The following is an 18,598-nucleotide window of genomic DNA, read 5'->3' on the forward strand; positions in this document are numbered from 1 at the left end:
CAAATTAATAGAAGTTTTAACGAAAACACTAATACCTCCTCGTATAAAGTAGTGTCAGTTATAATCTAGTGCGCGATTATTCGATGTGTACACAGTGATGTCGACGCAAAATTACTACAAGGAAAAGCTAGGATTCGATCCTAGGGAGTCCATTTACAACGACGGACCTCCGGAAAAGTACAGGAGGACCGAGGAGGTTCCTCATGGGTACGAAGAGAACCTTACCAAATTTAAAGGTACTATATGGGATTTATTTATTGAGGCTACTTCAGGTACGGTGGTGGGATGATTTAAGTTTTAAGCATGGCAACTACACTCACCGGAACTAAGATCAGGTACTTTAAAATTTTGATATATTTTAAAGTTTACTATATTTTCTTCTGAGGGTCAATATTGATGATTTTTAAGCAATATAAAGCTAAATTATTGAACTTTGTAATGTTTCTTCCTAAATTAAGAATAATAGTTCACATCTGTCAATTATATGAGGAAAAGATATTTTGGTGAAGTTTGAAACATCCTATGGAATATAAATAGCAAGAAATTGCTCGATAGTTTGTTTTTTGGTTCATTTCAAAAGCTATATTTTTGTTGGCTATATTCGCTTTTGAAGAAGACGCTAACATTTTACAAAAAATATCTCCAAAAAAAAATAAAGCTATTGAGAAAAGATGCACCTAGATGATAAAATGATTTCAAATTTCTTGCTTTATTAACATATTCCACAGGGTGTTCCAAACTTAAACCTATACTAATGCAACATTTTGTGTTCCCTAGTATAACTGACAGATGGGACCTTTCATTTTTAATTTCCAAAGAGATATTAAAAAGTCAAATAGTTTAACCACAAAGTGCTTAAAAGATCATCAAAATTGGTCAACTAGAATACAATATATAAAACTTTAAAATACATCAACATTTTAGGGTGTCCGTTTTTCGTGCCGGTAAGTGTATATCGTTGATGTTGTTTTGGAGCTGTCGCTGACGTCTAACGGCTTAATGCGTGGTTTGTATTTTTGGATCGTATGGATTAATATGGATGAATCAAGAGTTTTTTATAAGGATTTTTTTTAAAATTATTAATTCTTTTGACGTTTCAAAATATCTCTTATTATATTTTTGCTTAAAATATACTTAGCAGTTGTTTTAAAATCAGGGATAGATCTGAAGTGTTTAATAATTATTTTTAATTGCTATCCAAAATGTGCCCTATTTTTCTGATTTAAACAAAACCACTTTCTTAATTATACTTTGCTGTTTATTAATTTTGTAACTTGGACTGAGTATTTTTCGAAAAATGCTTGTAATGTTGAAAGATTATAATTTCTGGAGACAAATCATTTTAGTTGACGATTCATCCATTTTAACCAGTGTATACGGTCTATTTTTTTGCTTATTAATACCGATTTAGTTGGAGGACTTTCTTTATCACTTTCATCAAAATATTTTTTATACACCCTATAGATGCAGATTTTATTATTTATGTTAAAAGTCAAGCTAATAATTCATCAGAGTATACAAAATTCATAGAGAATCAGAATCATATCATATTATCATGATTCTGATTCTCTGTTGATGATATGAGAATACCCCATTAAGAATTTACAGGGGGGATTCATATCATATGGTTCCTTTTATTTGTTGTTTTCGGTGAATTTTCTCTTGGCGATAGTTTAAACTTTAAATTTAATTCAAAATGATATAAAGAACATTAATGCGTTGCTGTCGGAAATTTGACATTTAAAGACAATAATGGAAGAAAATGGATTTCTTCGCTGAATTTTGAAAAAGGTATTTTAAACTGTTGCGTTTCTTTTTGTTAATTTTACATAATTATAACAATTTCAGCTAGGCCATCAGCCATCTCATTACTCATTAGGTACACTCAGTCTCACTAGGTACTCTCTCAGGTACATTGGACTGATACTGGAGAGCAACAGGTTGAATTTTAAGCCATATTTAGTCAATAACAAAGTAAAAATAAACGCCAAAATATTTTTCTAAATCAATTATTGATAAAAAAATCCCAAAAGATATGAACTTTTTCTATGACACTGTATTGGTCTAGCGGGATAAAAGGCATTCAATTTTCTGTGGTATATTTTTTTAATTATTGATATTAATAATAATAGATATACTATTTTTTAGGCTATAAATCTTAATAATAAGCCTCAAGTAAAAATTTATTTTGGTATATTTAAAGTAAAAAAAAATCTTATCCAGACAAATATGTTGGGGGGGGGTAATCCGTTGTGATATTTGGATGAAGAATCGAATAGGATGTTTTTAGGGAAGGTCTAACCCCTAACTTTTTTGGTTACCTGCTTTGTGATAATAAGATTATATAAAATGTCTTGACTACCTTTCTTTTGTGTTTCCAAGAGTTTAAATAATTGCTTTATATTTTCATACTATAAATTGTATTTATCCAGTCGCGTTACTGCAATTAGAAAAAAAAAACATTACAGAACCATACAAGGAACATTGCAAATTACCAGTGTTACACCCTTGTAACTTGTAAATAGTTCCTAAGTGTAATTAGGCGACCGAACTTTTTTGTCGTTTGGTAACAAGGGAATGATAAAAAGCGGTACTTGACTTGCCATCTGCATAAGTCAATCCGCTAATCTAGTGGATACGGTTTGTTCATCTTTAGTCGTTTACTGAATTAAATTGAAGATAATTCTTTCGCTCTGGTTAATGTAAATAAAATTTAGTGTACGGTTCTCGAAATGTTGGATCAAAACTGTACAGGATTAGTGTTTTAAATATTATGTCTATGGCTCTTATTTCTTTACTTTGAATAAAAATATTAAGGGGGAGTAAAATGCTATCCATGTATTCATGCAAGGTAGACAAATCATTTTAGTTGTAGTCGAAGGGTCCTAGGGTGGGGATCTTTGACATTTCTGTTTGACGATTTATTTGACACATTTGAATTTGATTTGAAATTTGTGGATTTGTCAGTCTTTACTGAGCTTATTTTATGTCATTTATTATTTATTCTATTTCTGTTAGTTGTTTAAAGGTAGAACATCTAGAACGAAATTGTACCAGAACTTAAATTAACAGGGACACTATTGCTATTTATTGAAAAAGACTGTAAAAGAAGTTAGATACGTCAATTTGACTTACCTGCTTCAGTAGCGTATCGGATGTTTGTGTTAATAAATAATTATAATTCTCTATTTTTCTAATAATCTATTTTTATTAGAATTGTATATTTTTCTAACAAATTTAATGACTACCAGCATTTATTCACAACCTAAAATACAACAACAAATTGAGTCTACTCTACATTATATTTTTACACGTTTTGAATAAAATTAGAACGGCACTAATAAACCGGAATTTAAGTCGGCCATTTTAGGAGCCCGTCGCGGTCGATCTAAGATTTTTTATATGCTTTTCCCTTAATCTTTTTATTCAGTTTTTTACCAATTTCAAATAAACGTTACTTACGATTGATAGCGAAACAACCGTACGTATTCATGTCCACTTCAGTGCAAAACATATTGCTGTCATCGTGATGTAATGGAAAACGTTAAAAACACATCGTTCCATTACTAATTACATGCACTTGTGCATAGTAGGGTACCGGTGGCTTTAAGAATTCATCGATTACGAACGTTTTGGACCCCATCATCTGTGTTTTTCGGGTTGACGACATCTGGATGAAGATTTTTAAGTGGCGGCGATGACAGAATTACGCTCGAAATACAGAGCAAGGGAATTAATATCTGGGATTATGGGGATTTGTTTCGTTTGGAAGGTTTTATTTTTTTTCATTGCCCGAGGAATGCGGTTCTTGGTGTATTTTCCCAGACAGTCTTAAGAATACAGTTAATCATTTTGAGCTTTAAGATAATGCCTGATTTATCTTTTTATAACAAGCTTAATTCTTTATGCCAATCAAGTTTAGTAATACAGGATAAACCACTGTCCCAAAAATGCTTCATGTACATACAGGGTACTTTATTTTAAATGACCAATTTACGCTTTTCCTATATTTTCTATTTGTAGAAAAGAAAAAAAATATTCAATGTAATTTTACACGAGGATGCTGCATACATAGTGCGTTATGTTTCCCCATTGTTCTTTAAGGACCAAGCGAAGTTCATTTAATGCAACTGGTGCCGTTTCGCGATTTAACCCTCCTGGCAAGCATTTCCCAAACTATAAGTTCTATAGGGTTCATTTGTTGAACATGGGCAGTTCATAGTAGTATATTTATAGTTTACAATAATCACCAAAGCTACCTCATAATATTGAAAAATAACATAAAAAAAATGATAATTGAAAAAAATCCAAATTGTTCCAATTCCTTGGGGGCAAGTTTATTTCGCTCTTAAAAATTAACCAAGGCATATATCGACATGCACCAAAAAGCAAAATGCTTAGGAGACATGGCTCTGGCTGAAAAATAATGTTTTAGATTAATTTGCTCACGAAATTATTACACAGGGTGTTCTATAGTTATGTAATTATTATGTAATTTTAATGTAATTTTACGCGAGGATGCCGCTTTTCTCTCTGAATTTTTTTAAAACGTCAAATTTACTAGATACGACATTATCCTGATTTTTTTAATGGTAACCATTACATATTTTATTATAATCCGGTAGACAATTTTAGCTAATTTCAAAATGTATAGTTTAGTGTACTCTCTTTGCATTTATCAAGCCTTCCATATACAGGGGGTTGAAAATTGAAATATCCTAGAATCATTTTAAACGGCTCACTCAATGTATGTCACGAAGTACATAATACTATGTCACTATGGTACTATTTCCTATTTTCATTAATAATAATAGGATTGGCGCGAGGATCGACACCCCGGCATAAAATTTTCTGATTGATCCTTCCTGAAAAATCTTTGTCTTGTTACTTAAATTGATGTCCTTGTAAATTTTCTTGTTTGATAATTTCCCAGATAATTTCATTCAATTCTTATTCTTTTTAAAGTATATCTTAGTTGGGATAAATTAAATTAAAAATATTTGGTTAGATATACAGGGTGATTTTTAAAAAAGTCTTAAAAAAAAAATTTTTAATAAAATTGTGTATATTTTTCTATTCAGTGGATTTATCTTTTGTTTTCAAAAATTACCATAATGTTGTCATAACCATTTTAGTTTCTACGTGGTATTTTTATAACTTTGAATACACTCATCATAATAACATGTAACAAAATAAGGGTAATAAGTTCCAATTCGTTAGGCAAGAAAATCTTATTTAACAGAAAGGCGAAGCGATAATTACCAAACGAGAAAGCACTATGGGATTCTATTTGTTTAAATTTTTTCGAGTCATAACTGTAAAGTCGAAAATGAATTCTTTTGTATGAGAAAGTACGCCCTATTAAACAATTTGTTTAAAATAATTATTTAAATGCATTGGTATGTTTTATATTTTGGCAAATAGTTTAAAATAATGTGAACTAAAACTATTATTAATGTTTATTTACTGTATTGAATACTTAGTTTGTTGTAATTGACTCTATGAATATTGGACAGGATAAAAGAAAATCTAAATATTTTATTCTTTTATATAAGAGGCATCTGAGCTTCTCATATTGTATATCATGGTTAAGCTCCATACTCACTGAGCGCTGATGATTACGTAGGGATGTGACGTGTATTTGTGAGCACTGTGAGCAGTCCACATGTTTATCAAATGGAAAGTATATTGATATTTTAATACAAATTTTGTGACGGTGAATCAAATTATTTATTATTTTTTTTATTTTAAGCGTATAAAACTGTTTGTTACACTTAAAAAACTATTTGTTACACGCAAAAAGACAATTTTTTACGTATAAAAAACTATTTGTTACGCGTAACTTGTTGATTACAAATGAAAAAAATATTCGTACGCATTTTTTAGCAGAGCTATAATAGTTTGAAAAGCATTTAAAATCATCAATTTCGCACATAAAGCGGGTGTACGGCTGTTAATGCTTTTTGAAAAAACTGTTGTTTACAAAGATGGTATACTTGCCAAGTACGCAAACATTGGTATACTTGCCCAGTACGCAGATATTGGTGTACTTGCCAGATACACGAGTCGTCTGAGTCTGGCTCTACTCAAGCCCCATACTCACTATTCGCTGTTTCGGTTCGTCAATGCGGCGATTCGGCTGTATGTCCGAATCTGGGCGATTTTGGGCGAACAATCAATAGAAATATCACGAACAGAATGGACGAATTTCCAAATAAATCAACGAACCTAATCAGCCAATAGCTCGACGAATAGCGAGTATGGGGCTTCAGTGGTTTGCAATGACTTTAAACTTTGGCAATGATTTTACGAGTTGTACGAATGTTATTAATCGAAATGACAAAAAAATAAAAATATTTTTAATTAATTTAACATTTCTGAATTTCAGATGAGAGAGACGCAGTACAAAAGAAGACGTTCACGAAATGGGTCAACAAACATCTGAAAAAGGTAAGGTTCAGTTTTTTTATCGCTTGTTTTCGTTGAAATTTAATAATTATTTAATTAAATGATACAACAGAAGGTCAGTGCAAGAAATGAATTGTCAAAACATTTCATTTTAAGTAATGGCATGCCCATGGGAGTTAAAACATCTTTTAAGACTCATAGTTTCTATGATACGTATAGTATTTTTAGTAAGAGTAATGGCTTTAATAATAGAATAATTTAAGCTAAACATTAGCTACTCAAGCTAAATAAACAAATACAAACATAGTAGTTATTACGTAAAAGCTTTGCAATATTTGCAGTGATTTTTTGATTGATTCTTTTATTTTGCCATTATACTGAGTTATATAACGTAGACTTTATTATATATGACTACGTCATACTTCACAGAAATAATAAACTCTATTTGATAGTTGAGTTTACTTATCTTTTTGATATTTTTTTTACAATATACGTGAGAAACCATTGATAGAACTTGATTGATATAACAGATTATTATAAATTATATTTATAAATAGCCTACCAAGAAATATAGGTATGTATGTAATAGTGAAATACATATAGGGACTATATGGGACTAATAGGGACTATTTTTAGAAAAAAATAATGAGGTCGAAAAAAAAACGGAGTCAAAGACGGCTGGGAATGACAATCGATAATAATTTTGGCGAGTTCAAGTTCAAGCCCTGGACTTCATTTACTTGGCCCATACTTTTCTGTACTTTTTAATGCGCTTAGTGTCAGTTGGCCTTAAGAAGGTTGTAATTTATTTTTATATTGAGTCAAAATGGTTTTTAAATGGTGTAGTTTAAAATTCGAGGAAAAATATTTTCTGATTTGTATCTGGAAACGTTCTATCTTTTTCTAATTTTTCTATAATTAATGTTAATTTTTGTATAGTTTTAGGTCAATTTTTAGTAAATGACTTCTAGAGATTGACCTCTAAATATAAATTATTATCATCAATTTTCATTTTCCAGCAGTCCTTAACGCCCATTTTTCGATCATACGGTATTTTTATTCATAAATCGTTTTATATTTTCTAGTTCAATAAAATCTTCTAAATGCGACCTGATTCATGGATATCCTGTATTTACATCGTATGCAGAGATACACTGATAGCACTGTTTTCTATAAATTTTCACATAAATTCTAAAGGCCATAATTTAAATGTCAAATTTGTCTTTCCGACTGCAAAGCAGATTCTCGAAATTCTTGTAAAGTCGCCACAAACACTTCCCAATGCAATTTTGTTCTATAAATATTGTCACTGTCCCTCTGAATCGTGGACCAGAACAATGTCATGCTGATTATTTTCGGTGCAGCGGAACTGGGTCATAGCAATTAATCAATGGTTTTAGATTAAATAGCAGCATATAACGACAGTATATAATTTATTTTCAAGCATAATCCGTTATTTACTATTAGTCTCTATAAAAATGGTATTATAAAATTGGTATTATTAATATTTTTAGCAAAATCATGAATTTTATAAAACTTGTAAAAAACTTCGTCAATTAAAGGGAAAGATTTAGTGCATTAGATTATCGGGGTTTTAATATTGGTAATGGGTTTAAGGTGGATATTGAGGGTTATTGCATGGTCTGCGCGACCTATTTTTGCAATAATTTATTGATTATATCTATGAGAAAATTACTAGGTTCTTAAAGTAATATGAACTATAAATATTGTATTTATGCTGTATACAGGGTGGTCCGAACTGTATTCCGGAAACTTCGGCAGCATATACTGCAGATAAAAATAAGTAAAAAAGTTCATATAAATGTATGTCCGAAAATGCTTCGTTTCGGAGATACAGGGTGTAGAAGTTTCGTTTTTATTTCGATTTTTTCTTTATAATTTCTGAAGTAACGTCAATATTTGGATGAAAAATTGGTGTCTGGAAGTTTTTTGACATAAGAAATTTGATTTTGAAGTTAATATGTTTCCTACTTGTAGAGGGCGCCATCTGCATATTTTTTAACTGGTTTGAAAATTAATATCTTTTCGTCTGTACCTGTATAAAACAACTGAGTAAAAAAATATAGATTTGCAACTTTTTTACGTAAAAAGGTCTCTTTTTAAAAATCGCTACGAGTAATGGTTCTCGAGATATTTGAAATCGAAATTATCAATACATGTCATCATTGACATAAATTAAACATGTTGATCACATAGTTATTAGACAGAAATCATAAATTTGAAATGTTTTTTTTTGCCAAAAGTTCAACAGAAACTGTTTTATAATATTTTTTTCGCAGAAAAATGATTGATTCATTTAAAAAAATAAAAATCTCAAATTTATTATTTCAGTCAAATAACTACCTACTCAACGTGTTTACTTTTTGCCAATAATGGGATGTATTGATTGAACGGTTGCTCGTAGCGATTTTACCAAGGGACGCGTTTTACGTGGAAGGTCATGGAAATGTATATTTTTTTACTCCCTAGTTTTATACAGGTAAAGTAGAAAAGTTATTACTTTTCAAAGCAGTTTAAACACATGTAGGTGGCGCCCCCTACAAATAGGAGTAATACTGACATCAAAATCAAATTTCTCATGTCAAAAAACACCCAGACATCAATTTCCATCCAAATATTGATATTACTTCATAAATTATTTGGAAAAAATCGAAATAGAAATGAAACTTCTACACCCTGTATGTCCGAAATAAAGCATTTTAGGACATACATTTATACGAACTTTTTTACCTATTTTTATGTGCAGAATATGCTGCCGAAGTTTCCGGAATACAGTTCGGACCACCCTGTATATTAGCTACGAGGGTTGTCTTTTCTTTTATATTTAGAAACAGAGTAGGCGCCTGCTAACATATATCAAATGTCAAAATTAACTGTCATTAAAAGCTATATCTAAACCGAAGTTTATAAGTTCACGAGTCAGTCGAAATATGGAATTAAGCCGAGAAAATTTTCGCGCAATAATTTTTTACAATTTTCGAAGACAGTTGTCTCAATAAAAATGCTTTGCCGAGCTGGTTCCTGTTTTCGGCAATGAAGCAGCACATTAGTCGACAATTTCTCGTTGGTGTGGATAAATTAAACGTGGACGTATTAGTCTTAGCGATTAGCGACCATCCAAGAAAAGGTCCACCAACAACGACAGTTACTCAGGAAAACATCGAGACTGTACGCAAGTTATATCCAAGAAGATCGTCATGTCATATATTGTGAAATTGAAGCATCATTGGACATTTTGAAGACCTCGATTCAAAAAATTTTATATGAAGAATATTTTGTAAAAAAAATGTTTTTTCGTTGGATACTGCATTTGTGGATGGAAGAACAGAAAGCAATTAGAGTTAATTGGTGTTAAAAACGTTACACCGCGGCACCGCACCCGTTTAACGCAGGAAACTCAAACAATATATACAGTAGTGTCAGTGGCAATGGATCCTGGATTTACTCTTATGAACCCGAAAATAAACGTTAATCGGCTGTTTGGGTGTACTGAGATCAACCAAACCAAACCAAAACCAATGAGAGTTATTCGTTCTGGAAGTGTTTCCAAAAAGAGTTTCAAAAAACCAACCCTCAACGACGAATGATCCTCCACCAAAAAATGCAAGTTCCCACAGAGTTCGAAAAACAATTAAGTTTTGAGAGCAAGAAAACATCGAATATTGGACCATATTCCATACAGTCCCGAGCTTATAAAGTCCTAAGGAGTTTTTTACTTTTCCAAAAATTAAGAATGACCTGCGTGGACAAAGGTTCCAGTCCCCAGAAGATGTAGCCAGCACCTTCAAAAAGTCATCTAACTATTTTTTTCCACCTCTATATGTAAAATATAAAAGACAACCCTCGTAGTGCACTAGTTGATATGGTAAAGGCAGAAAAACTGTTAAAACTGCAGTGGGTCTAACAAGGTATTGCAAGCTCAGTAGACATTTAAAGCTACATACATACATAACACATTTAAAGCTATGCGCAGAATGTGTTAATGCAAATCTGCGGTTTTTTTGTACTAGGTAACGATAATCCATTTGCAAAGAGCTATAGAGAAGTTTTTAAAGAGAATACGATTGGAGAACCTAGAGTAACCTAGAACGCTGACTAAAATATACGACAGACCTGATAAGCAAAGACAGAAAACTCTAAAATCTGCAGTGACTCTACTAACAGGGCATTGCAATAGGCATTTAAATCTAACGGGATTAACAGACGAATCCATAGTCTGTCAATCAGAAGAAAAAACGGCAAAACACATTCTGTCAGTGCGAGTCAATAATATGGCAAATATACAAATATTTTTATTAGGAGATGAAAAGCCATTAACAAAGAGATGCAAAGTTCATACTCCAATTTATTAGACTTTGTGGAAATAATACGACTGCTGAATGTAACCTAGAAATCAGAAGAGGGTCACAATTGATTTGTAAATGTCAAGAAATCTAATCTAAACTATATCGCTAGTATATGACTTGGCGAATATTTAAGAAACCCCTTAGGTATCTTATCTTATGTATCTTAGAAAATTTGCTTGAATTTTTTTTAACATTTACTTACTATATTTAACCAATTACATATCTTAACGAAAATAATAAAGTGTTATTTATAGATCTACACTAAAATTGTAAATACTTGCCTATGTGTGAAGATTTCTAAGTCGAAATTAATATTTATGTAAGAAAGGTCATTCCTTTAGTTTCCGTTATGACATCAGAATTATTTGTATGTTGTGGTATTTTTTAAAATTCTAATACCTGTTTTATTACCAGCATAAATAAACATAAACGTGGAACTACATTCCAATCTTAGGACAATGTTTGTCAGTAAACAAATTTTCTGTCCTATTTGTTGCAGAAAGGTAACGTGTAAACAAAAAATATCAGTGGTATTTTCTGTTTAGTTGACTGTCAATACATTTTAACGTAATTTTAATAATGGCTTGGTTAAATATCTGTAGAATTGAATTATTACTAACAAAAATGTGGCCACCTCTTCGGAGATGTTGTATAGCTTTTAAGTTTTAATCATCTGAAGCTGATAATGGGCCATGAAAGAAAGTCCGATGTTAAATTGGCCTTAATCTTTCTCCACTTGTGACATATATTATTAACTCATACACAGACAGCTTAATACGTGAGAACCCATCACTTGATTCGTCGTTTATGGCATCATTAGCCGTATCATATAACTTAATGCGTTAATTAACTATTTGACATTATTTAGTACCTTGTTCGTTTAGGGATTTATCATATTATGTATTGATAGAATTTAAACATCATATATATATTTTTGATTGTTGGTAGATAGATGATAATTAATGGTATAATATAAGTAGTAAGGAATTTGACAAGTTCCAAAGCTCTATGGAGTAGTGTATGCTTGAAATAACCAAGATGGACCTCAAGAAATTAAAGTGGATAAGATAAAAGATCTAGATAACAAACATTTACAGAATGGTAAATAGAAAATGGTAGTCATCTAGCGAGCTGGACTGACGAAGATGGACTACTAAAATTACACCGTTGTACCAAAAGATGCGCCTTTCTCAATAGTTTTTATTTATTTTTTTATAACTTTTTTGTTGGAGATGTATACGTTTTTGAAGATGACACTAGAGAGAGCAAGATTAATAATAATCTTCGTATTAAAGGCAAGCTTTGCTTTTCATCCTAATCAACATTAATTTTTTTTCATTTTGTCCTTTACTCCTACGTGGAGCATGGGGCTTCAATAAACGCTCTCAGAGGGGTTCGGTTGTTGGCAATTGATTTGACATCCGCCATGATCGGTTTGCTGCTTCGATCGCGTTTTTAATTGTCCTTTGCCATGTGTCTTGGACGACCAGTTCTTCTACTGCCTCGCCCCCATTTCGAATGTTGATGGATTCACTCCATTGGCCCTTATGCAAGACTGTACATTGAGCCTCACAATAGAAGCTCCTTTATGATTTTCACAATTTTTGTTAGGTATGCCCCTCTCTGCTGAGGGGCTGGCTAAAAGTGCTTTTAGGCTATCAAACGCATGCTCAGAATCAACCAAATATCAGGTATAAAGTGAATGCCATTCCAATTATTGTTCCACAACTATACGCAATATTTGTGATCACACACGATCGCTAAGGCCTGTTTCGATAATTTTTCAAGGATGATCCCTAGCAAGGATTTTTATTTATAGTGTTCAATAATGTAATGCCCCTCAATTTTGACATTCCGAGAGACCACCTTTCTTTGGGATCTTAATTATGATGCCATCCTTCCAGTCGTTGATTATATTCTCAGAGGTCCATGAAGACTCTAGAAGAGGATAAAGTAAGTCAGTGAGTAGGCTGATATCAGTTTGGAATATTTTTTGAAGAGGCCTTACCTTTCTTTAATGATATTATGGCTTCTTTTAACCTACGTAATAAAGTATATGGCTACTCCCACAAAAACTTCCTAACCAACCCACTATTTAATTTTTTTTGTAATGTCACTGTCATTAAATAGTAATATTATTGTTTTTATTGATAGTTACACTACCATATGGTTTTAAGTCCAGAAGTTTGTATGGGCTATTGCTGCTTTTACTGAATATGAATTGGTAGAGATGGAAGATCAACTTCTGGTCTTAGAACCACCAGCCACAACCATAACATTATAATATTTCTTTTTCAAAAGAAATTTTCATTACAAAAACAAAGAAAACTATTTTATGGGTTGCATTGATACGGGCAAAAAGGAAAGGCATGATGATAAAATTGCTGTAAATCGTTAGCTTCCTTATCCAAAAGCGAAGACAAAGCGAGAAAATCAATAAACAAACTATAGAGAAAAGATGCATCTTGATAATAAAGTGAAACACAGTGAAAAACAAATAACTTAGCTACATCTTACTTAAAAAATCGGCCTACTAGAACAAAATAGTAATAAATACTGAAGTGTAAAAAACAAGTATCACTATTATTGATATTTGGAGAGTGATACATAACGCAACTTTTATGGCGAGTTCGTTCATACAAACTTCTAGTAACATTGCCACTAAGGCCACTACTTGGATCTCCGAAATAAGTTTACTGAATTATTCTAATCCAAATACGTTTCAAATGTTAATAAAGACGGCCAATAAAATTCCTAAATAAGCTTCTATTAATGGTGATCTCCAGCCGAGTCTTTACACTCAATTAGTAGCAGAGGCCGACAGATCGGTTTTTTCTTATTTGAAACCGAAGAAAAAACGCTCTCACTTCGCTCTAGAACGTGTTCTGCACAATTTACCCTGGCCGTTTGCCGTTACGTGCCGACTTCAATCTCGTAACACTAAATCTTCCATCTCGCCGATATTGAGTGACTCAAAATACCTTATATGGGCGGGCTGACTTATATCTGGTGTACCGCGGTAACGTGTAATATATTTTTTATGGTCTCTTTCGCTTAGAAAATATAAATTTTATTAAGACAATTACAAAACTTGTGAAATAGAGAGATTATTATTCTGTACAGGGTGACTCAACAGAGAGCTGCTAAAAGGAAATTGGTTTCAACTATATCTGTTAGGGCTGACTGGGCAGTTTCCGAAAGTCGTGACACATAATAATATGTCGGATTAGTTAAAATCCAAAAATATTTTTCTACATAACATTACTAAAAGTATATTTTTAACATTGTTGTTCATAGTAGAATACTCGCAAATATTTACTGCAGAACTGAGAAGAACTGTTAAAAGATCTATATGTCCCCCTTTCTTGAGTTATAAGTCATCATAGAATCTCAGGGCTTTGACAAAAGCAAGTATCTAAGACAGTTTTACAGAGATTAGTTCTCTGTCTGCGATATACATTTGTACCAAGTTTATGGCACGAATGGTTGTCGGCTCGGGCCACTCAGTGATGAGGTGATCTGGTGTTTCCTATTTTTTCCCACAGAATCTGCCGTTGTTTCATGATCTTAGTCTACTGAGGAGACAGTGTCCTGTGAAAAACCCGATGATAATCCTGTGATAATAATTATCGTTGATAATAATTGTAATCAAGGAAAAGCTTTGATTTTTGTTGGTCGTAAATCTTGAGAAATTTCTTCGAGTGACTTGACAGTTGGAGGATTTTCATTCCAGGTTATGGATAGTCTTTCAGGTTCTTGAGTTCCGCTTTAAGTTGGTTTCCACTTGAGAAGCAGAACAGCGCAGTGTTCTCTCCTTTTCTAGCTAGATCGTTTGCTTTTACATTACCTTCTATGCCTTGGTGGACTGGTTCCATAGTAGGAAAACTTGATTTCCTTTCCCTAATTTGATAACAGGATATTGCAATAGGCATTTACATTTGCTGGGATTGACAGAAGAAGAAGCGGCAGAACATATTGTGTCAGTGCGACAACCTGACAAATGTGCAGTTCTTTTTACTAGACGATGGTAATAGGCAAAGAGCAATATGGAAGGTTTAGTCTTCAAGTTCTTAAATTTTTGTGAAAGGACAATATTGGAGAATATAATCTAGAGATCAGAAGACGACAATAGATCTGAAAAATTTGCAGCGGAATAATCCAAAAGCTGTGTTCAAAAGTCTTTTTATAAAACCTAAAGGCGGCTCCACATATTCGCTTATTTGACAAATACACTTATATTTGTATATTTGTTTAAATATCTGGGTATATTTCTTTTTTGATATATCATCATCTTCACATTTGGGAGCCACAATAGGCCCTCGCGGCCACAGTGGAAAGTCCCACCTGGGACCCACTCTTAGTCAATACAATCTTCACATTTACCAAATTGTGTCATTACATATTTGAACCGGAAAGTACAAGATGAAGACTTTTTAGTGGTTACTGCAGCGGCATTTCTTGGTGCTAGATTTAGTCTTTTTACGGTTATAAAAAAAAGATAAAGACATTCTAAGACAGGGCAGTCGATGGTAGATGTAGAATGTAGAATGCTTAGGAGGAGGGTTAATCACCGCGACTTTACAGATCTATTGTGCGTTCCCCTTTCTTGAGTTATAACGAGTTATAACAGAACCCAGTATGGCTCCACAGAGGCCAGCGTTCCATCTCCGACATCAGTCGTACCAAAGTTTATGGCACGCACCGTTGTTGTCTCGGCGCACTCAGTAATAAAGTGTTCTGGTGTTTTCCCATTTTCCCCACATAATCTGCATTCGCCGTTGTTTCTAAGCTTAAATCTACTGAGGTGTTCGTTGAGGAGACAGTGCCCTGTTAGAAACTCCGTGCTAATCCGAAGATTATTCTTACTAAATCAAGGAAAATCTTTGATTTTTCGCGGTCGTCCGTTCTTAAAAACTTTTTCGAGTGTCTTAGACCGTTGGATGATTCCTATTCCAGGTTACGGATGGAGTCTTCTAAGTTCTGGAGTTCCGCTTAATGTTGATTTGCGTTTGGAAAGCAGAACGGTTCTGGTCCAGTGGAGTGTTCGCTCCTTTTCTAGCTAGATCGTTTACTTTTTCATTGCTTTCTATCTCTTGGTCAACGGGCACCCATAGTATGAAGACTCTATTTTCTTTGCCGAATTTGTTCAGCGATGGTTAATTCTTTTTATATTCTGTTCCAAACGTCGCGTCAGAGACTTCGTTGCTGATTTTTTGAAGAGGATGAGACGCGTTCTAAATAACACGAAACGTGGCTATAGCGCACTGCTACTGTCTGATCACACCAAGTACGAATATATGGATAGAGAGGTCTTTGCTTGTTTTGCAAATATTTGCTTTTATTTGTGTGGTCATTTACTGTCTTCAAGTGGGATGTATTTCTATTTGCCAAATAGTATATCCTTTTGGGCGAATATTTCTTATTACACACCCAATACACATATTCGTGTCTATATACGCCAAATATATGTGAAAAATATCCGAATGTGTAGAGCCGCTTTAATCTAATCCATTTCAAAAAATTGAAATTGAATTTGTAACGATAATCTTTGCTAACGATTACAGACGATAAGCATGTGATTTTTCAGTCAAACTAAGAATGACGTAAACATGTCGCCGGTAAAATATCAGCGGAAGTACTTTCAGAATTTTAATGGGATGGTATAGACCAAGGACATATTTTTTCGTATAGATAATTGACATTAGCGGTGAACACTTTTTCTTCGATGAGTAAGAACGGAAATGTTACAGTGCAATATCCTTAACCAACAAGATATTCCGTATAGCTAAGATAAAAGATTAGTTTAAATAGGGTTGCCAGACGTCCGGCTAAAGCCGGACATGTCCTCCACTTTTTGGCAATTTGTTAATGTCCGGCCGGCTTTTCTTTATGTCCGGCTTTTTTTCCATTTTACGAAAAATTGTTAATTAATTTCGATTTTTATAATACTAAAAAAGTGCAAAAAGTGCAACCGGCGAACCGGCAACCGGTCAACCATAAAAAATCAAACCAAGACCGGTTCATTAGTGTATAAGATAAAAAAAGAAAATAATTTTATTGAAATTTTAGCTTTGTTCGGGTTCTTGTTATTACCGATTCTGAACCGTCCTAGAACTCTGCAGCGCATGCGCAAATGAAATAATGTCTTCATATTTCCTTCTGCGCCTATGCATCACAGTTCTAGGACGGTTCAGAATCGGTAATAACAAGAACAACTAAGCTTTTATAAGCTTGTGTAAATGCTTAATAAGTAAAGAAATGTCCGGCTTTTTTATCAAAAAATCAGGCTTTTTGTACAATTGTCCTACTTTTATACACTGTCCATCTGGCAACCCTAGTTTAAAGAATGTATATCAAACATAGAACCAAGAAAAGCTGAATATCTCACTCTACAAGATTGGTTTAAAAAAAGAAACCAAGTAAAAAACTACAAAAAGGTTCAACTTACTAGATGTGTATTAATCAGAATAAATACCGTATGGTGCATCGGAACACGGGATACGGGGAAATCCCATGTAAATTTTATTCAAAAGTTGTATTAGACTTGATTAGACTTTTTTGAAGGGTCGTTAAAGTTATACTTTTGTCTAGAATTTTGTTTCATTTGGAATAAGCATTAAAAGTTATTTGCAAAAATCAATCTACCTCAAAATTAGTAAAATTTATAATACGGCCCAGAGAAAGCTAAATTAAAATACCAGCAAAAATGTGACTTTGTCATTGTCAAATTCGATGTCACATTTTCTTTACAAGAATTTGAGGGTACCGTATAGAGTAATTTTGTATAAAATAATTATGGTTTCTACAGCTTCTTAAAAAATTAGGATGGTTAAATGGCATTTGGCTGGAAATAGTATTCCTGCTGTGTTTAGATATTATATTCGCAGCTCAGTCTCTGGAAAGCCTCTATCGAATAAATCAACAGTTTAGAGATAGCTCATGGGAGCGTGAAGACAAAAATTATGAACAGGAAGAAAACAATGACTTGGATATCCTTTCTCATATTGAAGAAAAGAAAAACATTGCGTCTATTGGAGATAGAGTAGTTTGGCAAACGACTTTTTCCTGTGCAACACACTCAAAGACAGTCTTTACGGACATGTGTACACACTATGTAGACAATGTATATGTTACGGTTAAGGTCCGAAATCAAGTTAATCTCAATATTAACCGGTTAATCTCAACCAAAAAACCACCAAAAAGAAAACCTAATCCAAACATTAACGTGTTAATGTCGACATTAACTGATATTAACTCCATTTCGGACTTTAACCAACATAGGTATACCCTGTCCTGTCTACATAGTTTGTAGACATGAACTTGATTAATATTATTCAAGAAAGGTTATCTTTTATCGTTCTGTCCATCTAAGAAACGCGATCTCTTCCAATGCAATCTAATTTTGGGTCTTTTCGTGCCGACATCCGCATGTCGGATATAATTAGTTATTTCTTTAATTTGCGGAGGTTTTAATGTAAACCCGAGCAAAGAGGGATTTGTTTACTCTAATTCTATAGACGTCGAAGAGTAAAATGGACGATGCGTTTGTTTAGTTCTTCTGTCGTATATACTATACAATCCACACATGATTGCTTAAAAAGGGACAACTTGAAATGAAGGAATTTGCATTTACATTTGTTGCTTTAAATGAGTTAAATGCATTTATTCAGTTTCGTCTTTTTAGTTCAAACGAATATTCAAAATGATCTTTGAAATAAAGAGAGTTCTGAAGTGAGAAAGACGTTGTAATGACGTAGATGTTTGGATAAAATGAATTAGCTGTCCACTTTTAGTTGAATATTTTCCATATAAATTATTCATGG

At 32.9% G+C, this 18,598-nt stretch overlaps 1 protein-coding gene across 1 annotated transcript in view; it reads left to right on the forward strand.

The window, feature by feature from the left end:
* LOC115890619 (microtubule-actin cross-linking factor 1) overlaps nt 1-18,598 on the forward strand; it is a gene marked incomplete in the record, with an annotated part of 244,898 nt that overhangs the window by 16,641 nt on the left and 209,659 nt on the right. The window contains 2 exon segments of the mRNA XM_030910899.1: nt 1-272; nt 6,389-6,450. Of these exon segments, the coding sequence (XP_030766759.1) occupies nt 98-272; nt 6,389-6,450 (237 nt within the window).

Source organism: Sitophilus oryzae, unplaced genomic scaffold (genome assembly GCF_002938485.1).
Source record: "Sitophilus oryzae breed Bouriz unplaced genomic scaffold, Soryzae_2.0 scaffold_89_pilon_pilon, whole genome shotgun sequence".
NCBI classification, from domain to species: domain Eukaryota; kingdom Metazoa; phylum Arthropoda; class Insecta; order Coleoptera; family Curculionidae; genus Sitophilus; species Sitophilus oryzae.